At 29.5% G+C, this 21077-nt stretch overlaps 3 protein-coding genes across 4 annotated transcripts; 2 read left to right on the forward strand and 1 right to left on the reverse strand.

The window, feature by feature from the left end:
- Positions 1-837: 837 nt before the first annotated feature.
- On the reverse strand, positions 838-2516 carry LOC111029678. The gene is made up of 5 exons (XM_022308797.1): positions 2428-2516; positions 2120-2328; positions 1959-2007; positions 1689-1843; positions 838-1100 (listed from the first exon to the last, which is right to left on the reverse strand). The coding sequence occupies exons 1-5, from the start codon at positions 2460-2462 to the stop codon at positions 838-840; spliced, it is 711 nt and encodes a 236-aa protein (XP_022164489.1). The 5' UTR covers positions 2463-2516.
- Positions 2517-6693: 4177 nt separating this feature from the next.
- LOC111029707 (tRNA-dihydrouridine(20a/20b) synthase [NAD(P)+]-like) lies at positions 6694-10763 on the forward strand. 2 transcript variants are annotated; one of them, XM_022308840.1, is made up of 6 exons: positions 6694-6915; positions 7034-7155; positions 7240-7315; positions 7374-7553; positions 10039-10247; positions 10318-10763. In XM_022308840.1, exons 1-6 carry the CDS (start codon positions 6830-6832, stop codon positions 10695-10697), a joined length of 1053 nt encoding a protein of 350 aa, XP_022164532.1. In that variant the 5' UTR covers positions 6694-6829; the 3' UTR covers positions 10698-10763. The 2 variants fall into 2 exon arrangements, with proteins under 2 accessions (XP_022164532.1, XP_022164533.1); XM_022308841.1 differs by having other exon boundaries at positions 6725-6915; positions 7374-7557; positions 10043-10247; positions 10318-10697.
- Positions 10764-18484: 7721 nt separating this feature from the next.
- LOC111029642 (heat shock protein 68-like) lies at positions 18485-20937 on the forward strand. Its single transcript, XM_022308739.1, has one exon. The coding sequence runs from the start codon at positions 18764-18766 to the stop codon at positions 20741-20743; it is 1980 nt and encodes a 659-aa protein (XP_022164431.1). The 5' UTR covers positions 18485-18763; the 3' UTR covers positions 20744-20937.
- Positions 20938-21077: the final 140 nt, after the last annotated feature.

A 21077-nucleotide genomic window follows, 5' to 3' on the forward strand; every position in this document is an offset into this window, starting at 1 on the left:
ATTCATATCACTTTACTAGATCTGGTACATTGGGTTGAAAACAGGTCTACATACCAATTTCAACGTTATTTGATTTACCATTTTAGGCCCGATTGAGCACAGACGTTATCAAGCAATAGGAATCCAAAATACGACACTATAAAATAACTAGGCTACTTTGTATTAGGTACTTAATTTTTCCTTTTAACAATTAAATGTTGAATTTAATTGACTCATGAAAGACTATAGTATATTATTGTATTATTTCGGGAATATTGTTGGAATTGGTTGCATAAAATAAAATAGTAATCTGATTAAAATTGGATAATAATTTTAAATACACGGCCATTTAATTTGTCACGGGCTAAGCAGTGCAGAATCAGCTGGTATAAAATATAAAAAATTATATATAACATAAATAATGCGATTGTTGAAACATTAAAAATAATACAATACTTGTCAATAAGTTTATTATTTTATTTTTATTTTTAAGTACTTTAAGTACTTGAACGTTTTTTTGATAACTCTTCAGACTATTTTAATTATAAATTTAACAGAACTGTATGACAATTATAAAATTGTAATATATTTATATGAATTTACAAATTGTACCATATTGTCACATGTATGGTATCACTATTGTGGTGAGTGGTTTTTAAATTACAAAACTCAAGAACCACTTAATGTATCAACAACCAACATATATGTATCTATAATACCTACACTACAAGAATCAACGTTTCAAGAATGTACAGTGAATATTTAATCTACAATGATACTTAATTACTTAGTAGTTAGTATTTAACAACAATACCTACTAGGATTATCAAATATTAAAAGATTAAACATATTTTTTACTTATTTATGATAATCATTTGCACGTACTTGACTGGTTTTTTCCAAGGACCTGTGAAATGACAATCTTGATTGATAATCTTTTATTTTTATTTGACACGTATTTTTTGAACTTTCATGTAAGCAGACTTCTGGAGAAGAAAAGTAATCATTAATCGGTTCTAACGTAACTTCATTTATATTCATGGAATCGTCGGAGTTACTTAATGATATTTCTTGTGTTGGACAAGCAAAACTGTCTTGAGACAATTTTGAGGTATATAAACCTGTAATAATAATATATATTAGAAAATAAAGATGATTTATGATATATTTTTTTTCATGGCATCGTTATTTGTTAACATTTAATACACATTTTAAATGTCTAATGTACATAATACGCTTAATAATATTTACATACTTATATTATTATACTAAATTACTCATATTATACAGATGTAAGCCTGTAAAACTCCTATAATTTTAAATTATAATGACTAATGGAGCCATACATCACAATAAAAAAAATGTATTAAAAACTATTTAGGTAGGTTGTGTGTAATTAATCAATATTTAAAAAAACTGTATAAATACTCGTACTCTTATAAGTACTAAGGGATCCGTTCGACCGTTCATATGTCTTCTTATTAATAAAAACTTCTTAATATACGATGATTATAGACTTATCATTAGATTCAATGTTATATTATTTTATATTTTACTTGCATTTTATATTTGTATTTACCTAACGTTCAATTTCATAGCAGTAACATTTTGCTTAAGAATGGAAATATTATTATTTATTCCATTCGGACCAAACATGTATTACGATTTTAAGACAATGTAATTAACTTTAATTACACTTTTTTAATTACCTGGACTTTTAAACAAGTTAGTAACTGGTTTAAAAATAAAATCACTGCCACTAGAAATTGATGACATATTATTAAAATCATTTATTGATTTATTATTGTTAACTTGGTCTTTACAATCCATCAGTTTCTTATTTTTTACGACTTGTTGATTCTGACTAAAATATATACATATTAAACATTAATAAACACAACATCAAATACAGTTTTAATTTGTTTAAGTTTGTTTTACTAAAATGTAATGAATTACCTACACAAACTACAAAAACTCACTGTTTAAACTGGACTCGTTGAAGTTGTTTTTTTAAATTGACACTGTAATCTAAAAATCAACACGATATACATTAAACGAGCTTAAAAAATAATATAATTTATTAATTTAATTTTAAAATGTTTTATTATTAATGTATTTAAGTCCGGAAATGTATACAAACCATTATTTGGATAAATATTCTTGTCTATATTTATGATTTCATCACAATGTGTGTGAACAAATTCCAAATATAAACAATAAGTTAAATTTAATCTAGCTTTCTCCTCTATACTGATACATTGGTTTTTATTTATCCCTGGATCCAAATTCGTACTTGTAGTTCCTTGTATACTACTTGTAATAATCTTTGATGAAGTCAATGTTGATGAACTTTTAACATTAATGAAGTACATAAAGATTATCATTATTTTTTGTACAGATTACATGCATGGTTATAAAAAAATATTATTGAATATTAATTGTACCTACCTGGAACGTTCGCTATCATGGATTCTTTTACTCATTTCATATTTAATATTTTTAGTGACTGCAGTTGGCTTCAGAATTTGTATTTGTGAACTTAAAAAAATAAATGAATGTAGTACCTACTAACTATCCGTTTATATTAATTTTGTATATGATATTACATTAAGTCAGATTGTTTTTGTTTGTGTTTTATTGTGGAAGTTGCATCTGGAGGACCAAATTTTATTTTAGTATCTGGCTTATAGTTCACAAGCTTCCGCTTTGGTTTTATGAAAGAAATTACGTTCTCTAAATCTTGTGCATCGCATGACTTATGTACAATATCTAAGTTATCTAAAAAGAGAAAATTATTGTTATTATTAATCGTACAGATCATACATAATTAAAATAAAATATATGCTAACTTCTATTTTGAACATTTGACACAAACTCACGTTGATCCAAACCTCTCTTGACCTGAAATTAATCAAAAATTTGAATTGGTTATTTATTATTATATTAAAAATAAAAATTACAAAAATCTTACAGTGAGACGATTCTTAGTAATATGAGACGTTGGATTTGCTCTAATGTAACATTCAACTTTAGCCTGATTTGTAAAATAAATTAAAAATATTTTTAAACAATAATGTTGTATTTAAACTACTTACCAACAAATCATTAGGTTCACATTTTGGTTCTACGTATTTTTGATGACTTTCATTAAAACATAACGAATTACCATTTTGATTATCCTATTACATTTATTTATTTCAATATATTAATTATTAATAGTATTGGGTATTTAAAATTAGATAAAATAAAAAGCAATACGCAATATCCATAGGTATTATAATTGATTATAAATACTATTTATGTATTTATAATCCAACGGTATTATTAACAATTTACTGTACATGGTTATTACTTTTTACAAAATAACGATTTAAAAATAAACTCACTACTACTCCTGTGGAATGGTATAATCCTTTTGATGATGTTTTTTTCAATTTATCAAGATATTTTTGTTTACTCTTCTCATACTCCATCCCCTATAAGTAAATAAATAACGATTTGTATAAGAATATTACCATTTCCTGGTCATTACATATATACTCAGGGCTGTCCCTAGGGTAAGGTGAGAGAGGCCCCGCATTATCACCGCAGTTGGACATGCCCCGATATTATAGATTGGTACAATAAAAGTTGATGAGCAAAAAAAAATGTTTATTTACATCGAATTTTAAACGTGTTAATGATTAACGGCGTCGGAGCTGGTGCGTTTTTTGTACAAAAACGTGTCTCACAGGAAAATCTATTACACCCTGTATAATAGTCGGATTCCATAAATTTTTTTTTATTTAAAATAAAAGAACATTTTGCAGGTTGGATCAAAGCCCGGTTTTTAATTTTGAAATTTTAGAAGCTAAATTATGCATTTGAATAATGTATTTCTGTTATTTTTCAAACTTATTTTTCTAACACTAAAGTAAAATGAAAATTCGGGCTTTGATCCGATTTAAAAAAGTTCCCATCTTTCAAATAAAAAATAAATTTTCAAAATTCGACTTTTAAATAAGGTATTAGAGTATTACCTCTATAAAGTCATTTTTGTTGATATAATACACCGTATGACCTAAAACATATATAATCTCCCTTAAATAGGAATCAGGCTGTAGATTAGTGGAAATTTTAAAATTATTATAATTAAGCTAAAACGTAGCAACTGTAGGATAAAATATAATTTTCAAATTATTAAAATTCAATTTTTAAAGCTGAAATCGATAAAAAAAGCAAGTATCAAGAAAAAGACACCAACTGAGCTATAAGTTATAACTAATAGGTATATCTATTGAAACAAATTGCTGACCAACTAAAATATAACAATATTATTGACACATTTGATGATTTAAAAAGTATAGGAAGGTTAATTTAATAATACCTATATTTTTATAAAATTGTTTCACTTTATTTATCGACTTATTTTATCAACATAATTACCTATATTAAGTTTAAGTAAATGATGTGTTGTGTTATTAATTAATTTACCTATTCTTATTTTTTAGGTACAAAGTACCAATTTGTTTAAGTCTATTATTCTTTGCCCCATTACAAGGGGCACTTGACGATATAATGTCATTTTAGGCCCTGCAATTTTACTATGCCACGAACCCCGCAAATCGTCAGGATAGCCCTGCCTATACTTATTCACCAACTCATAACTCTTAAGTAATTTCTATAATAACTTTTTAGTTAATAGTATTATTATTTTAGTATTATATTATACTATAAAAAGAACGTATGCGAAATAAGCCACAGAAGACCAAAAAGGTTTTACCAAAAGTAACGTATAGCTTATATTTTGTATTTATATTGGTTATCAGTTATCACCTACTTATAAGTAAATACATTATAATATATTATAGGTACAATTTGAACATTTTATAATTTATCTAATTAGCAAATGTAAATATTGCTTATAGTTCAGAGAATAAAAAAAAAGGACTAAAATTAGTAATATATATTAATATACCTTATACCTATATCTATGTCATTTAGACACACTAACTTTTTTCAGTTGAATATTAACAAGTAAGGGGATACAGACATTTTTAGGAAGAGTTTATAAATTAATATTGATATGTATTTTGTTGGCCAATTATAACGGTATATTAATATACCTTTATAACCCTCTCCAAAAAAATACTACTTAAAAAAAAAAAAGAAACCGGTAACTTTTACACGAAACAAATTTTCGACAAAATCAATTTTGTTATATTGTTGGGTATTGCAATTTAAAAATGAATAAGTTTATATAGGTAGCCAGGTAGGTACTTACAATGTTCACCAAACATATATTCAATATACATTCGGTGTTCACCATCCTTTATATTAGTATTCTATGTAAGTATACATTGTATAATTATAAAAATTTATAATTTTTTGAGCTACTTATGGACATTTTTTTTATTGTATATAATCGATAAAATAAATACAAGTACCTACCTACAAAGTATTAAGACAATTGACAACTGCCAAGTAGTAGGTATCTATAAGGAATATCAGAATATACATTACCTATATATAATATTGTCATTCGTTATATTATTTATATGTAGGTACCTACCAATGAAATATCGAGTTTGATTTGGTAAAGTTCTTTTAACTTACGAATGATCCGAAGTTAATTAATTTTCAAAAACATTTAAATTATTTGGATTCTTTGTTAGTAATAAATTACAATTACAGAAACGTAGAACGAGTATGAAACGGCCGTTTTCTGCACAAAATGTAAAATGAAGAGACACAACAAAGAACCAGGCTCAGAAGTCTTGCAGTAGGTATTAAAAATAAGCAAAAACCAGTGTAGTTATAATACCAAGTTTTTGGTTCAAGCGTGGTTAATTGTTTATACCTAATCGACCATTTTTTAACATAATATTATAAAAACTCTTATTAAATGAATCAATGTATAATGAATTTGCAAATTTTTTCTTTTTCTAGCCAGCCATTTAATGCGGGTTTCCATTAAAAATGTTTAGTCTAACAACGCGGTAACGTGGTTAATCGTGTGATAACTTAACCTAAGCAGCCAACCACAGCAAAGAATTTAAGCGAAAGTGTATAGTGGAAACCCGCCTTTAAATGGAAATTGCGCCAATAAAATAAGTACCTTTAATTACTTACTAATGGCTACAAAAATTGCTCGAAGAAAGAAACTTCATAAATAATATTTCGTAAAAGGAGATTTTTATCTTAATAGTTATGCGAGTTATGAGTAATTACTAATTAATAAATTACTATTTTTTATTATTTTTAGCGATGATTTATTAATTACCAACATCAGTAACATCACAGAATAGTTTAAATTGTATCTTCTCTGTGGTATCTAACATCCTTAGATCACGGTCTAACCTGATCTTAGATAGTTAGATGGATAGATCTTATAATATTATGAATTATGGTCTAAATCAGAGATGGCAAACCTTTTGAACCCTGCGTGCCCACAATTAGTAATTACCTTTTTATTTTTCAGAGCGTGCCATGAAAAAAATATTAAAAATATTATATTTTGTTATGCTATAATTGAATTGTATAATTAATGTATTAATATAAAAAGGTTAGTTTAGGTTATTATATGTCCTATAATATTATATATTATTATACAATATATAACAGTAAAAATTGTGCCATGGATTGTCATCCTGGTCTAAATTCTTAAGTCATATCATTATTATTTGTTTAGGTATTTTTTTATTATTGATAACAAAAGTTGATAAGAATTAAGAAACTGTCTCACTGCCGCTGCCGGGCGCCCGCACCAGCCTGCTGTGGTCACACTTGTGACTTCCTGCATGCTAGAATAGATGTTCATTTGACGTTTTTAAAATTTTAGTGCTGAAATCAAAAAAAAATTGCTTCAAGTATGACTAATAATCCAGTTATTGATTTATTTGACGATCCAAGTAAAAAGTTTGTTAAAATATGTGCACCAATGGTCCGTTACAGCAGGTAAGTGTGTTTAGATATTTGTTTTAAACATTGTGTAACTTGTAAACTTAAAATGTTAATTCATTTTTAATATTAATATCATATTAAAAATAATTAAGTAGTTACCTATTTTTTTTAGACTGCAATTCCGGAAATTGATTCGTTTGTACGAATGTGATTTATGTTTCACACCAATGATAATGGCTGATTGTTATGTTAAGTCAGCTAAGGCCAGAGCACATGAATTCCAAACTGATACAGGTTTGTTTAAAAATATTGGAACTTGTTGGTCAAGCTCAAAATAAATTCTTATTTATAAAATTATATTTTTTTCTATATTTTTAGATGATAGACCACTTATTGTACAATTTGGTGCCAATAATTCATCTGATTTTGTAAATGCTTCTAATTTGATCATTCCGTAAGCCTTGCATATATTTTGTTTTTAAAATTAAATTACAATTTTTTATTTTATTTAGATATTGTGATGGAGTTGATCTTAATTGTGGCTGTCCACAAAGATGGGCTCTAAATGAAGGATACGGAGCACACCTACTAAAAAATCCAGAAATTATCAAAGACTGTGTACGTCAATTACGGAATCATTTACCCTCCAACAAGACTATATCAGTTAAATTAAGATTACTTGATGATCATAGGCAGGTATTAAAACAAATAACTCGACATAATAGTATTGAATAATATATATTTAAAATATTACTTTTATTTTTGAAACTTAAGGTTCCAAACCATCACTAGATAAGAAACAATTTTTAGATACCCACATAACTCAAAAATATTCACTATAATTTGGAATTATTTAAATCAATGGTTATGTATGGAAATGTACAAAGTATATGCACCACGGTATTCGGTTTATTTACAATCAAAGATTAAGACATTTACCACCAGGTGGAAGGCCATTTTAAATAACACTTGAACGGATTTGAAACAGATTGCTTTTCATGCTAAAAATACCTTTTTTTATTCCAACCTAGATATCGTATATTACTCTGTATACTGATCAAACTAATTACTCAATATGAATTTTTTGAATCAAGTTTAGATTCCTCTTCATGTCCTTTTATTCATCTTATTTACAATTTTTTAACTAATTTGGACATTCACTTATCAAAATTTGTCTTAAAAATGTTGCTTACATTTTTGTATACTTAACAGTTAATTAAAATACTTTTTTGGATAAATAAATAGAAAAAGTTGTTCATAAAATCTAAAGTAAACATAATATTAAGACATTCAAATCTGTTTTCAATATCAAAATATATAAAACATTTAGTTTTAATACCGTGACAATTTAGTTCAAGATTCCTTTTAAGTTTATCTTTTGCTCATTTTAATAAACTATAGATCCCTATACAATTGGAAATTATCAAATATTCCTAAAAGCCAATAGTTGAAAATTTACCCAAATTCATGCATTACATATCTAAATGTGTATTAAGATTATAATAAATGTTCAAATAATGGAAAAAAAACTAAATCAAAAATCATTGCTTTTCTAAAAAATGGTATACATTTCTCATAAACTTTCTCTAATAATTACTATTTCTATATTTTCTGTTTTTTTTTTTAATTGTTATTAGTATAAACTATAAATTGTTAAATATTATGTTACCTAACTAGAACTTGATAATATTTTTAAAAGTAAAATAGTACAAGATGCAAGTGACTTATTCCATTTTAAACATTATGATATTGATTTATTACCTTGTTTCTACACATGAATTTTTATCATAAGTAAACATATAATAAAAGTTAAACTAATATATTTACTAAGCATATTAGTAGTATTAAATAAGTTACAACTATACATATCATAATAATTAATGTTGTATATTAAATAAGAGTAATTCATTATAAACCAACACATTTTAAAAATACTTCCTAAGTGTAATGTTCACCTAACCACAGAAAATCTGATGATGATACCTAATGTAAAATAAGTCAACTTTTACAATTTTACTTTTACATCAATATTATTTATTGATTACAGCTTTTTCGTTTACCAGTGCATTGAAAATTATCTCCAAGATAAGATACACGGATACGTTGATTATCACTATGACTATTTAACTTCTCACAGCTTATAAGATAATCATAATTAGGGCTGTAAATTTAACGCACTAAAGAACCTTAAAAAATGTCAAAAAATGCATTATAAAATGCTAAAAATTATGGTATAATATTCATTTAAAATGGTTTTTAATTTAATTTTAATATTTATATTAATATTAGGTACAAAATATTATACATAAAAAAGTGTTTATTTAATAAAAATAAATAATAAAAATGTTGATTGAATTTGAATTTTCTATACTTAATGCTATTCACCTGAAACATTTTTTAAAAACTTTAGAAATAAATAACTTATGTAGTTATCTAGCAATTGCCTTATTTTATCGGCGTATGCTTTTTTTTCAAACATTTTTTCCGTCAACGGAATTTGATCAATAATACTGGAAAATGAAATAATAAAAGAAAATATGACTCAAAAATGCACCAAAATGACCTAAAAAATGTATAAAGTTGCATAAATAGATTCATAGCTACATAATTCAAATTATGTATTTACAAAGCTACGTTTCACAATCACCAAAAAAAATGCACTTTCCTACAAATTCACAACCCTAATCATAATGAAACAATAATCTTTATTTTAGTAATACAAACAATGTTAAATAATTTTTACAGTGTAATGTAATAATTTGAAAAACAACAATGATTAACTTATTCCCAGTTACTTACACACCTTTCAATTGTATTTATTATGTATTCATGTCTAATTTATATTATAATTATTTTCTAATTTATAAATAATAAAATATTCAAATTACTGGGTTATTTAACCAACATAAAAAATACCTTGGATCGAAATGTATACTCCAGTACTGTTTACAAAAAAAAAAGGGGGGCTATAAGTTGCCTTTAATAATTTTTGTTGCACATTTATCCTTCTTTCAATAATCGTTTTAATGGTTAGAATATGAAACAATACATCTGGGTAAATTATTGAAATATGTGTAGTTTTACAAAATATAGATTACTTATATTATAATTATCATTATAATGATTAATGATACACCTTGTAAAGTTTATCTATTTAATACTATTTTGTTTTTTTAGAAAGAGTGTAGATCTTTGTCAACAAATTGAAGCTACTGGGGTGTCTTTTATTACAGTCCATGGACGAACAGCTATTCAAAAGAATGAACCTATTGATCAAGAATGCTTGAAACTTATTAACGAATCTGTTAGTGTTCCAGTAATTTTAAATGGTGATATCAAAAGTTTATCAGATGCTATCACAATGCAAGAATATACTGGTTGCAGAGGTAATAAAATAATTTTAATAATATGTGCTTATTTCCTGATATGTAATATGTATTTATTTGTATATTTTAGGAATGATGAGTGCAAGAGGCATATTACACAACCCTGGTTTGTTTGCTGGCCATCAAAGTACTCCACTCTCGGCTGTTCAAGATTGGTTAAATATCAAACATACTAATTTCTTGTGGTTTCATCATCATTTAGTATTTATGTGTGAACGTTTACTTCCTAAAACTGCGAGAAAAACTTTCAATCAGTTACGTACAGCATCAGATGTAGTATCATTTTTAGAAGACCAATTGCATATATCAAATGTTCTTCCTAGCAATAGAATATTAGGGAAGGAACTTGGTGGAACTAGTGGTGCGTATTATGAAAATATAGCTACCGAAGAAACAGTTTCTTCTCAACCTGAAGATATTGTAGACAGCATAATCAATTTATTTGATTGAATATATTCTAATTGTATACACATTATTAAATAGTTATTACATTAAGCAAAACATATTTTTTGAATATAATTGTATTGTAATATATTATATTATATGCTTATAATTAAAAATAAAATGTATATTTTGTTGGGTAAACTTTTTATAATAATTAACAATAGGTTTCTTACAAATGTATAAAATATTTTTTTATTGGTGTTATAAGCGAAAATTGTGAAAATAAAAAGCATAAAATGTTAATACTGTTTGAGTTGTAACATTATTCTCATTGGCGTAATTAAGGGGAAACTTTCCCCTCCCCCTGACATTGTTGTGGGGTAAAATGATACTTCTGCCCCCTCCCCCTGAGATAATCCAACAATACAAATCTTTGAATCTTTTAAGTTAAGAAAGAATACAAAATACCTATTTAACATACTTCTTATGTTGTATAATATTAGATATGTTGGCGTATCATCAATGAAATGGCTAAAGGGCCAACTTCATAGATACGTCCATATAATCACAATAATTGCAGTTAATAAAATCATTAAATTTTTTATTGGTTATCAATATTATTGTTCATCAATTATAAAATATGTGTAAATAATAAATATATAAATTACTTTTTTTAACTACTTTTTAGCACCTTATTATTGAACTCTTTATTCGGGTTCTATATAGTATTTATTTTTTAATAATATGGGAAGGTACCTAGCAGGAGTTCTAACACAAAACCTGGGGGGAGTCAGGGTTTTGATTTTGGTGAATAAATTATTTTGCCTCAAGATTTTTATCCAGTTACGCCACTGACTATTCTAAAAAGTGTAAAATTGTACTAAACTAATAGCAGTACAATAATTGAAAAAACTAAATGTGTTTTTTTACTTATAAATATATAAAATATTAATTTCATATAAATATAAATGCCTATACTGATTGTAGAAAAGTGCCAAAAAAAACTATGCACAAGAAGCTCTGTTATGTGTGTTAGTTTTATGTAACCATAGGTAGGTTGTAACCAGTGCTGGATCTACAAATGATGTAACCCAGGGCACAGCATAAAATTAGCGCCCCTAAGAGTTACCAATAAAAAATTCATGTGTCTTTAAGTGTGTCAAAATATAGATTATCTGTTATAAGCGATTTAAATATTTATACATATTATTTATATTATACTATGTAAATGTTTATTTTGAAAAACAAATAAAATAAGACTTAAACCTACATCATAAATTAATGAAGCATTAGAACCTATAAGAGTAAACTAAACTATTATTTTTCTTGATTTTTTTTAAAGTGAATTTGTTAATGTCATCTTCATAATTTATGGACTTAGCAACTTGGTGCTCAATGGATATGATTGACAGGTCATTTAAACTTCCTTGTTTTGTAGTTCATCTTAAATATTATGATTCAATTAGTTTCAGCTTACTAAAACTGTATGCAGTGAGATTTCACGGGTAAGGAAATATTTATTTGATATTCTGTAGGTACCTCTATATGTTGGGATAAGCGTCTTGAATAACACTTTAAAGAATAAAATTTAAAATTTCATGTAAACAATCATCTATTACTTTATTATCTAATTGAATTACATGTTGAGTTAAACTATCCAACTCCAAAATTCTAAGTCTATTGTCGAGTGTTTAAACAGATAGCTTAGAACCTTCAACCTTTCTATTTCCCGGCCATATACCTAAGCTTCATTATCGTATACTTGACTGCGACAGTATAAGATAAATCAATACCATATTACCATGGACGCAATTTAAACTTTTGACTTGGGGGGGGGGTATATTAAAAAGTTATTGAAGGTGAGTATTGAGTATACAAGATTTTTTCTGTCAGTTTTTGACTACAAAAATAATGATTTTATTGATTACTGACATCGAATACTTTATATTTGTAATGTTTAAATGTTGGCTAGGTTTTATTATTAAAAATATTCCACTGGCGCACTCCTACTTCATTCCTACCAACCCTACCATGTAGATACGCACATTTTAGTATTTACAGGGGTTTGCGCCCGGTGGTCGAAATTCTAGAACATTCACGAATTGTCTGCTCTTTTCTCGTTATTTTAACTGCGTTGGTTCAATGTCTTAAATATTATCAAACTTCTCTATATAGGTATTTATTTTTAATACTTTTTTATTGACAGGTTTATTTTTTCTATTATTTTCTATCGATAATGAAATTAAATAATTAATTTTTCTGTAAAAAAACATTCTGAACGATTATTACTCGTTAAATGGTAAAAAATGGTAAATAACTAAAATAATCCACATTACCGTTCATTACATAATACGTATATTACGTATGCAATATACTAATATGACATTTGAACATTCATTGTAATTTGTTTGTTTTTATTATTTTTAATTTTTTACAAATATTTAATCATTCTGTTTTAGTAGAAATATGATACTGACCTACTTAATATAATATACAATATAATAATGTAGTAACATACCCATCTTGAATTGTTTACCTACAACTTACAAGTAACAACAGGATCTAAGGAGCGATCCAAGCCCATGTCTTCGGTACAAATCATATAGTGGAGCAAATTTAAATTTTTTAAACGCATCATTTTATATTACTAAAATGTAACAAAAATTTAAATATATTTTTTTAAAACAAATTGAATCTTTTATTATCAGATTATTATTACACAAGTATTTCAAATTAAATAGTTTTAAATGTTTTGATTCAACGTAGTCACACTAGCAATGATTACGGAACGCCCAATCTATCTTGGCTTATGAGAGCCGAGAGGTACGTACGAATTGCGGCTATACAATAATGTACATATTATATTATTTATATATATAGTATATACTATTAATATATAATATACAGTATATACTATTAATATATAATATACAGTAGGTGCTATGTGTAGTATATAAATATCACATTATAAACACAAACTATATGATAGTCTATGATATAAATTTACCAAATTAATTATTTATACTACTATGAGTACTATACACAAATTGCATGACGAATTATATTCAAATATGAAATAGGAATGTATAATATATTATTTACAAATGAAGGTTGATTTCGGACTGAATACGCATTGACAATTTTTAGTTGGCCATTTGAAATTATCCGATTATCGTAGTTAATCCAAGTCATACGGCACTACGGCAGATAATACAATACAACGATCTTTATACCATCTTTATCATATTATATGTATGTTAAAGATTTAACTTTCCATCATTAAACTCTATATGATCAATTAGATAATATCATATAGACCATAGAGACATAGAATTCAATACTCCCCATACATATCGAACATTTCGTTTATCGCGTTATTCGTTCGTAAATGCAACACCGCATCTGCCACGTTCATAGGTAATAGGTATAGGTATATAATAATTTATAGGTACATAGGTAATGACAATTACCCGGGCTGCAACTCACCTAATACACCTAAAATATTATTGGGCCGTCAACTCACCCACAGCTATATCATACTAGCTGATCCGTCGAAATTCGTACCACCCAAAACAGTCAACAAATGTAGTGATGCCTTTAAGCTAAACTTAAACTACAGCGGTAGCGGAAAAATTCTTTTGTCTTGGCGGTGCCGCCGCGGTGGCGGTAAATTGTGTCCGGACTCATTTTACCGCCACCGCCACCGCTACCGCTGCAGTGTGTGGGGACCTTTAATCTGTGATTCAAATTTACGTAACAAAATGAATACAACATTTTCAATAGTTCATTAGGATAATATATAAAAAAGATTTATCCCGATTGTGACGGTTTTGCGTCTTCTCTGGTCGGGCGGAAGGGCTGTACAAGGGCTATTAACGGCGGACCCTACCAACATTTTTTTTTCCAAAAAACATTATTAACACACGGGATTTCGGCAATGTACTCGACGAAAACGACATTCGCACGATTTCAAAAATAATTTTTAGATATAGCCATCTTGGATTATCATTGGTCATGAATCATGATAATGTGCAGCCGTCGATCCCGCTCGTTTCCTACAGGGAATCCCGTCGCTATTAGGTCGTGTTTTTATTTTCGAAGAATGATTATCGCGTGCTGCTCGGTGAACGGAAAAAAAAATATTATTACGACTTTAACACGATTATTAAACCGTTTAATATTTTTCTAGATCATTATTTTGCTAACTTTTTTTACGTAAAACATTCCGATATATTTTAATAGTTATGTGGTCTGTTCGGGGTGGAGACGAATATTCAACAAATCAGAGATTATCAAAATCGGTCCAGCTGTTTTTAAGCTATAAATGGTGTAACTAACCAGACTTCGGTTTATTTATATAGATTATTATATTTTCGATTTTATAATTTTGCTACAAATAGCCAAAAACACAACTGGGGGCCATCTACAATTAAGATAAACCAATTTTGAATAGGTCTGCTATACATAAATTAATTGAATAAGCCTATAACCACAAAACAAAAAATAATACTATAACCAAGCATTGCGTATTCGTATGTGTATTATTCTGCTATTTAACAGTTGTACAGATTATGTACTTATTATATTGGCTGCATTCAAATTGCGTCCTTAAATATGAAAATAAACATTGCGAAGTCTGACTGTGTGAGTTGCGTGTTGCTTTTTGATTCTTTCACGAAATGTTCTATAATTTAATTATAATATTGTTGCGCCCGGGTTAATCCTTGCTGTACGCCTGTACCTATACATATTTTCCTTCCCACATTTACAGACTGAGGAGTGAGGACTGTTATTTGTGTAAATGGTGTGGTTAAACATTTCAATTACATAATAATATTTGAATTATTCATTGTTTAAAAATGGGTAAATTGTTGTACTCAAGACGACAAGACATGATATATTTTTGTTTTCAAACTGAGTCATATTTTTTTTTGGTAAATTATTCTTTCTATTATTATATTTTTAAAGTTGGAAGTGTTATAGGCAATGTTTTGTTTAAATTGATTAATATTTAATATTAACTTTTTAATACATTTACATACTTATATATAATTGCATGGGATGTTTTCATGTTTACATGAGGTGTTTCCATGACCGACCGCCATACTAGAACCTTCTAGAAGAGATAAACAATATTCAATAATACAGTCTATCCCAGAAGTATTTGTCCCTTATTAGGCTAAATATCTCCGAAATTAGCAATTACAATTTTAATGACATTGTCTTTATTTTTTTTTCCAAAATTCGAAAAATGATTGCCTTAAAAATTAAAATTAACTTAATGAAAATTTCAAAAAAGATATATTTTTATAAATATATCGGTTAGTGAAAATTGACTAAGTCTGAGGTGGTTAAATTTTTGATTTCATGAGAATTTTATTTTTTAGCAAAAACACAACCGGCTCTAACTCAATCAATTATTACTAAATTTGGATAATTTTTTTTTTTTGATCATTAAAAAGAAGAAAACTAAATAGATGGTTTTTTTAAAAATTTTAAAAAGTTACTTCAAATAAAAAATAGTATTGAGTTTTTTTTTTAAATTGTAATTTTGTAGTATTTCCATTTGAACATTAATATTTTGTATATTAGGTATACAATTCTAAGGTCACAGTGTTTGTAATTGAACTCCTCCGAAACCTAAACGGCTTGACCAATTTTTATGAAATTGTTTGTGTATTTTTGGTAGGGGCTGAGAATAGGTCGTAAAGTATTTTTAACCCTCCTACCCAGCAGTTCTTAATCGCGATTTTAATATTTTTGTAAATTTTTTTTAAATTTTTTGTTTATAAATGGTTGCATTATCACAAGCGAACCTCATAATATTGCAATATCCTATAATCTATATTCAAACACAAAAAAATACACATTGCTCTACTCAGAATCTAAAATGATTTACAGATAACAGAATTCAACATTTGAATAGTTTTACACTATTTATAAATCTATAAAATGTGTATAAATGATAAGTTATTTTACTTTCAAGAGTGAAGACACTCAACCACTCAAGATTCAATATTTAAAGTTTGATACTAGCCCAAAGCCCAAATTAAACTTCCTAATTTAGTTACCTACAATAATATATAATTACACGATAATTAATTTCAATTCAAATTTTTAAAATTTAAAAAATAGGTCACATAAGTAAGTAACTCATAACTTTTTAATCAGCGAGAATATTCTAAAAATATGTTTTAATTAAGATACAGAGCCGTAGAAATAGATACCTACCTACCTATAGTTACCATTATAGTTATGATAATCATAATAAGGATTAAGTTGATTATTTAATTAAAAATAAGAATTTAAAAAATAAATCTTATAATATATTATTGTGAATCTAGGAAAAAAAGCCCCAATATCAAAATACGGTAAAAAAGCCTTGCCTACAAGAAAAAAACTCCCGTACTAAATACCTACATGATTTTTTTTTTTATTCACATGATAACATATTATAATCATAATAATCATAACATAATCATTACGTTTATTTTATTAATTATTAAATTATTTTATTACATTATTATGCATCTAATATTTTATAGGAGGTGGTACATTTACTTGATTAAAATGTAGTTATTTAAAAAAAATTATATTTAGTATACACCATTAAACAATAACTAATTATATCACAGTTAAAAATCATGCCATAAATAACATTCCTTAACATGCATTACTCTTATTACAAAATATACAAGTATAGTAGCAATCTGCAATAATTGTCTTTTGTCATTTGAACATAATAAAAAAATTTTTTAAGTTAAAACATTTAAAAAATGTTTTAGTAAGCATTGATTTCTAATGTTGTGGCTAACTGCCATTAGAAAATCTAATATACTTACATCATTATTACCATAACTACAAGAACAAAAAAACCACATTTTTAATGATACTATGTTGTAGATACAACATTATAGAGTCTGCAATAAAATATAATACCCTCATTTTTAAGATAAAGTCAAATGTTAATTACTTTTATTACTATATACTCTAATAGTCTAATCTCTTCTATTTCAAATGTATGTTTTTACCTAAATAATTTAAAATATTGGGTTTATTATTTAATTAAATATTATTATATTGATATAAAAGTAAATAAAAATTATGTATTATATATATATGGTTATAAATATATGACTATAGATAAATAATAATATATTGTTTAAAAATTAAAAATAATGAAAGGTATACTTTAATAAAAAAAAGTATTATGTATTTAGTTGATACGGGGATTTTTTTCCCAAAGGCGGAGCTTTTTTACAGTATTTTGATATTGGGGCTTTTTTTCCGAATACCATAATTGTCCATATTCTGTAATAATACTTAGGTAAGTAAAAAATCAAAATTAACTGTATAAGTAGACAATTAAAAAAAAAAAAATAGATATACGAAAAGAAATATCATTAGCAACCCATTGCAGATTATAAATATTTACTAGTGATAATTTTATAATCAATGGTACGTCAGAAAATATATTAAATACGTTCCTATTAAATACAAACGGGTAGACATAGTAGGCGGGTACCTATGAAATACATTATTCGTCAATACGAAAGTTATTGCGGTATTGATCAATTTTCATTACGTAACGTTGGACATTTAATCAATAAAAACAGATATCTATACAGTATAGATAAGTTTGATGGTAAACAAAAGCGGTGAAAATAACGAGAAAGGCGTGGAAAATTCTCGAACAGTCTACAACATTGTCGTAAAGGTATGGTATATTGGGGAGCAGCGACGAAAACAAAACAGTGTCACAGCCCACAGGTAGCAGTGTTGCAGCCGCGTGCGTTGCGGTGCGCAGAGGCACTTCACGAAACGTAACGAACGTTCTCGAACGTCGACTCGGCTATATAATCGCTGACGGCGCGCTGCCCGGCAACAGTTTGAATTCGTATTCCGTGAGCGACGACAGTGCGGTTCATTCAACGAGACATTTCGATATTGCTATTGCAAGTGCGACTTTTTTCGGTGTGATACACATTTGTTATTTTACTGCGCGTGTTTTCTAACACAAGTCAAAGAGTAATCTTCAATCGTTATTGCGATCGAATCGCGGTGCCGAAATATTACACTCTCGTATTTACGTGTTTTAATATTGTGCGTGACTAAAGTCGACAGTTGACGAGATGACCGGACGTACAGCTATTGGTATCGATCTGGGCACCACATATTCATGTGTGGGTGTCTGGCAACACGGCAAAGTGGAGATCATCGCCAACGACCAAGGTAACAGGACCACCCCGAGTTATGTGGCGTTCACCGACACCGAACGGTTGATCGGCGACGCGGCCAAGAACCAGGTGGCATTGAATCCCGTCAATACGGTGTTCGACGCCAAACGGTTGATCGGCCGTCGTTTTGACGATGACAAGACACAGGCGGACATCAAGCACTGGCCGTTCAAAGTGGTTAGCGACGACGGCAAGCCCAAGATCCAAGTGGAATTCAAAGGCGAACGGAAAGTGTTTGCGCCCGAAGAAATCAGTTCAATGGTACTGACTAAAATGAAGGAGATCGCGGAAGCGTACTTGGGCCGTAACGTTACGGACGCCGTTATCACCGTGCCGGCGTACTTCAACGATTCACAGAGACAGGCGACCAAGGATGCGGGTGCCATAGCCGGTCTGAACGTGATGAGAATAATCAACGAACCGACGGCTGCGGCTTTGGCGTACGGTCTGGACAAGAACCTAAAAGGTGAGAGGAACGTGTTGATATTCGACTTGGGCGGTGGCACGTTCGATGTGTCGGTCCTGCAGATCGACGAGGGTTCGATATTCGAAGTCAAGTCCACGGCGGGCGACACGCACTTGGGCGGCGAGGACTTCGACAGCCGTCTGGTATCTCATTTGGCAGACGAGTTCAAGAGGAAAACCAAAAAGGACGTGCGATCCAACCCGAGGGCGTTGAGACGGCTAAGGACGGCCGCCGAACGGGCCAAGAGAACTCTGTCGTCCAGCTCGGAAGCCACTTTGGAGATCGACGCTCTGGTAGACGGTGTCGATTTTTACACTCGTGTGTCCCGGGCCCGTTTCGAGGAACTGTGTTCCGATCTATTCCGTTCGACGCTGCAACCGGTTGAAAAGGCGTTGGCGGATGCCAAGTTGGACAAGGGAGACATACAGGACGTGGTACTCGTGGGCGGTTCGACTAGGATCCCGAGGATCCAGACTCTTCTGCAAAACTTCTTCTGCGGCAAGCCACTCAACCTGTCCATCAATCCCGACGAAGCGGTAGCTTATGGCGCGGCGGTGCAGGCGGCCATCCTCAGCGGCGATACGAGTTCTGCAATTCAAGATGTGTTACTCGTAGACGTCACCCCCCTGTCGCTCGGAATCGAGACCGCGGGCGGTGTGATGACCAAGATCGTCGAACGCAACTCTACCATTCCATGCAAACAAACTCAAACGTTCACCACGTACGCGGACAACCAACCGGCCGTCACCGTGCAGGTGTTTGAAGGTGAAAGGGCTTTGACAAAGGACAACAATCTCTTGGGAACGTTCGACTTGACCGGCATACCTCCAGCACCCAGAGGAGTGCCCAAGATCGAAGTGACTTTCGATATGGACGCCAACGGCATTTTGAACGTTTCGGCCAAGGACAATAGCTCTGGGCGCTCCAAGAACATCGTCATCAAAAACGACAAGGGCCGTTTGTCTCAAGCCGAAATCGACCGTATGCTCAACGATGCGGAACGGTACAAGGAAGAGGACGAACGACAAAAAGCGAAGATCGCGGCCAAAAACCAGTTGGAGAGCTACGTGTTTGGTGTTAAACAAGCGTTGGAGGAGGCTGGCGACAAGTTGACCGAGTCAGAGAAGAACACAGGCAAAAAGGAATGCGATACTGTTATCCAGTGGTTGGATAGCAATCAGTTGGCAGAAAAAGATGAGTTCGAGTTCAAGCTAAAGGAAATCCAAAACAGCTGCGCGCCTCTGATGTTGAAGATCCATGGCGGAGGACAAGCCGGAGCAACTAACATGCCTCCCGGTGCTGGTGGTTTCCCTGGAGCTGGTGGTTTCCCTGGAGCCGGTGGTTTCCCTGGAGCTGGTGGTTTCCCTGGAGGCGGTGCCCGAGGACCTACCGTTGAAGAAGTAGATTAATTCTGTAACTATCTGATCTAATATTTTTAAATAACATTGTCAACTTTATCCTATATTATGTTTCCTACTATATAGTATATATTATCATTAAATAAGTGCACAATAGATTTAAGTTAGATTTATTTGTCATTGTACTTCTTAGTTATTAAGTTTTCGGCCAAATAAATATTTACTATTACCTTATTAGCTGTGTACATTTTGCGTTTTTATTTTATCCCGGCATTACTGCAGTAGAAATCTGAAACTAGGTAAAACTTAAGCAATTATTAATAATTAAAATATAATATATATATAATATTCAATTTGGTTTAAAAATGCAGTACCTACACGGCTA

This window comes from Myzus persicae, unplaced genomic scaffold, assembly GCF_001856785.1.
Source record: "Myzus persicae strain clone G006 unplaced genomic scaffold, MPER_G0061.0, whole genome shotgun sequence".
Classification (NCBI taxonomy): domain Eukaryota; kingdom Metazoa; phylum Arthropoda; class Insecta; order Hemiptera; family Aphididae; genus Myzus; species Myzus persicae.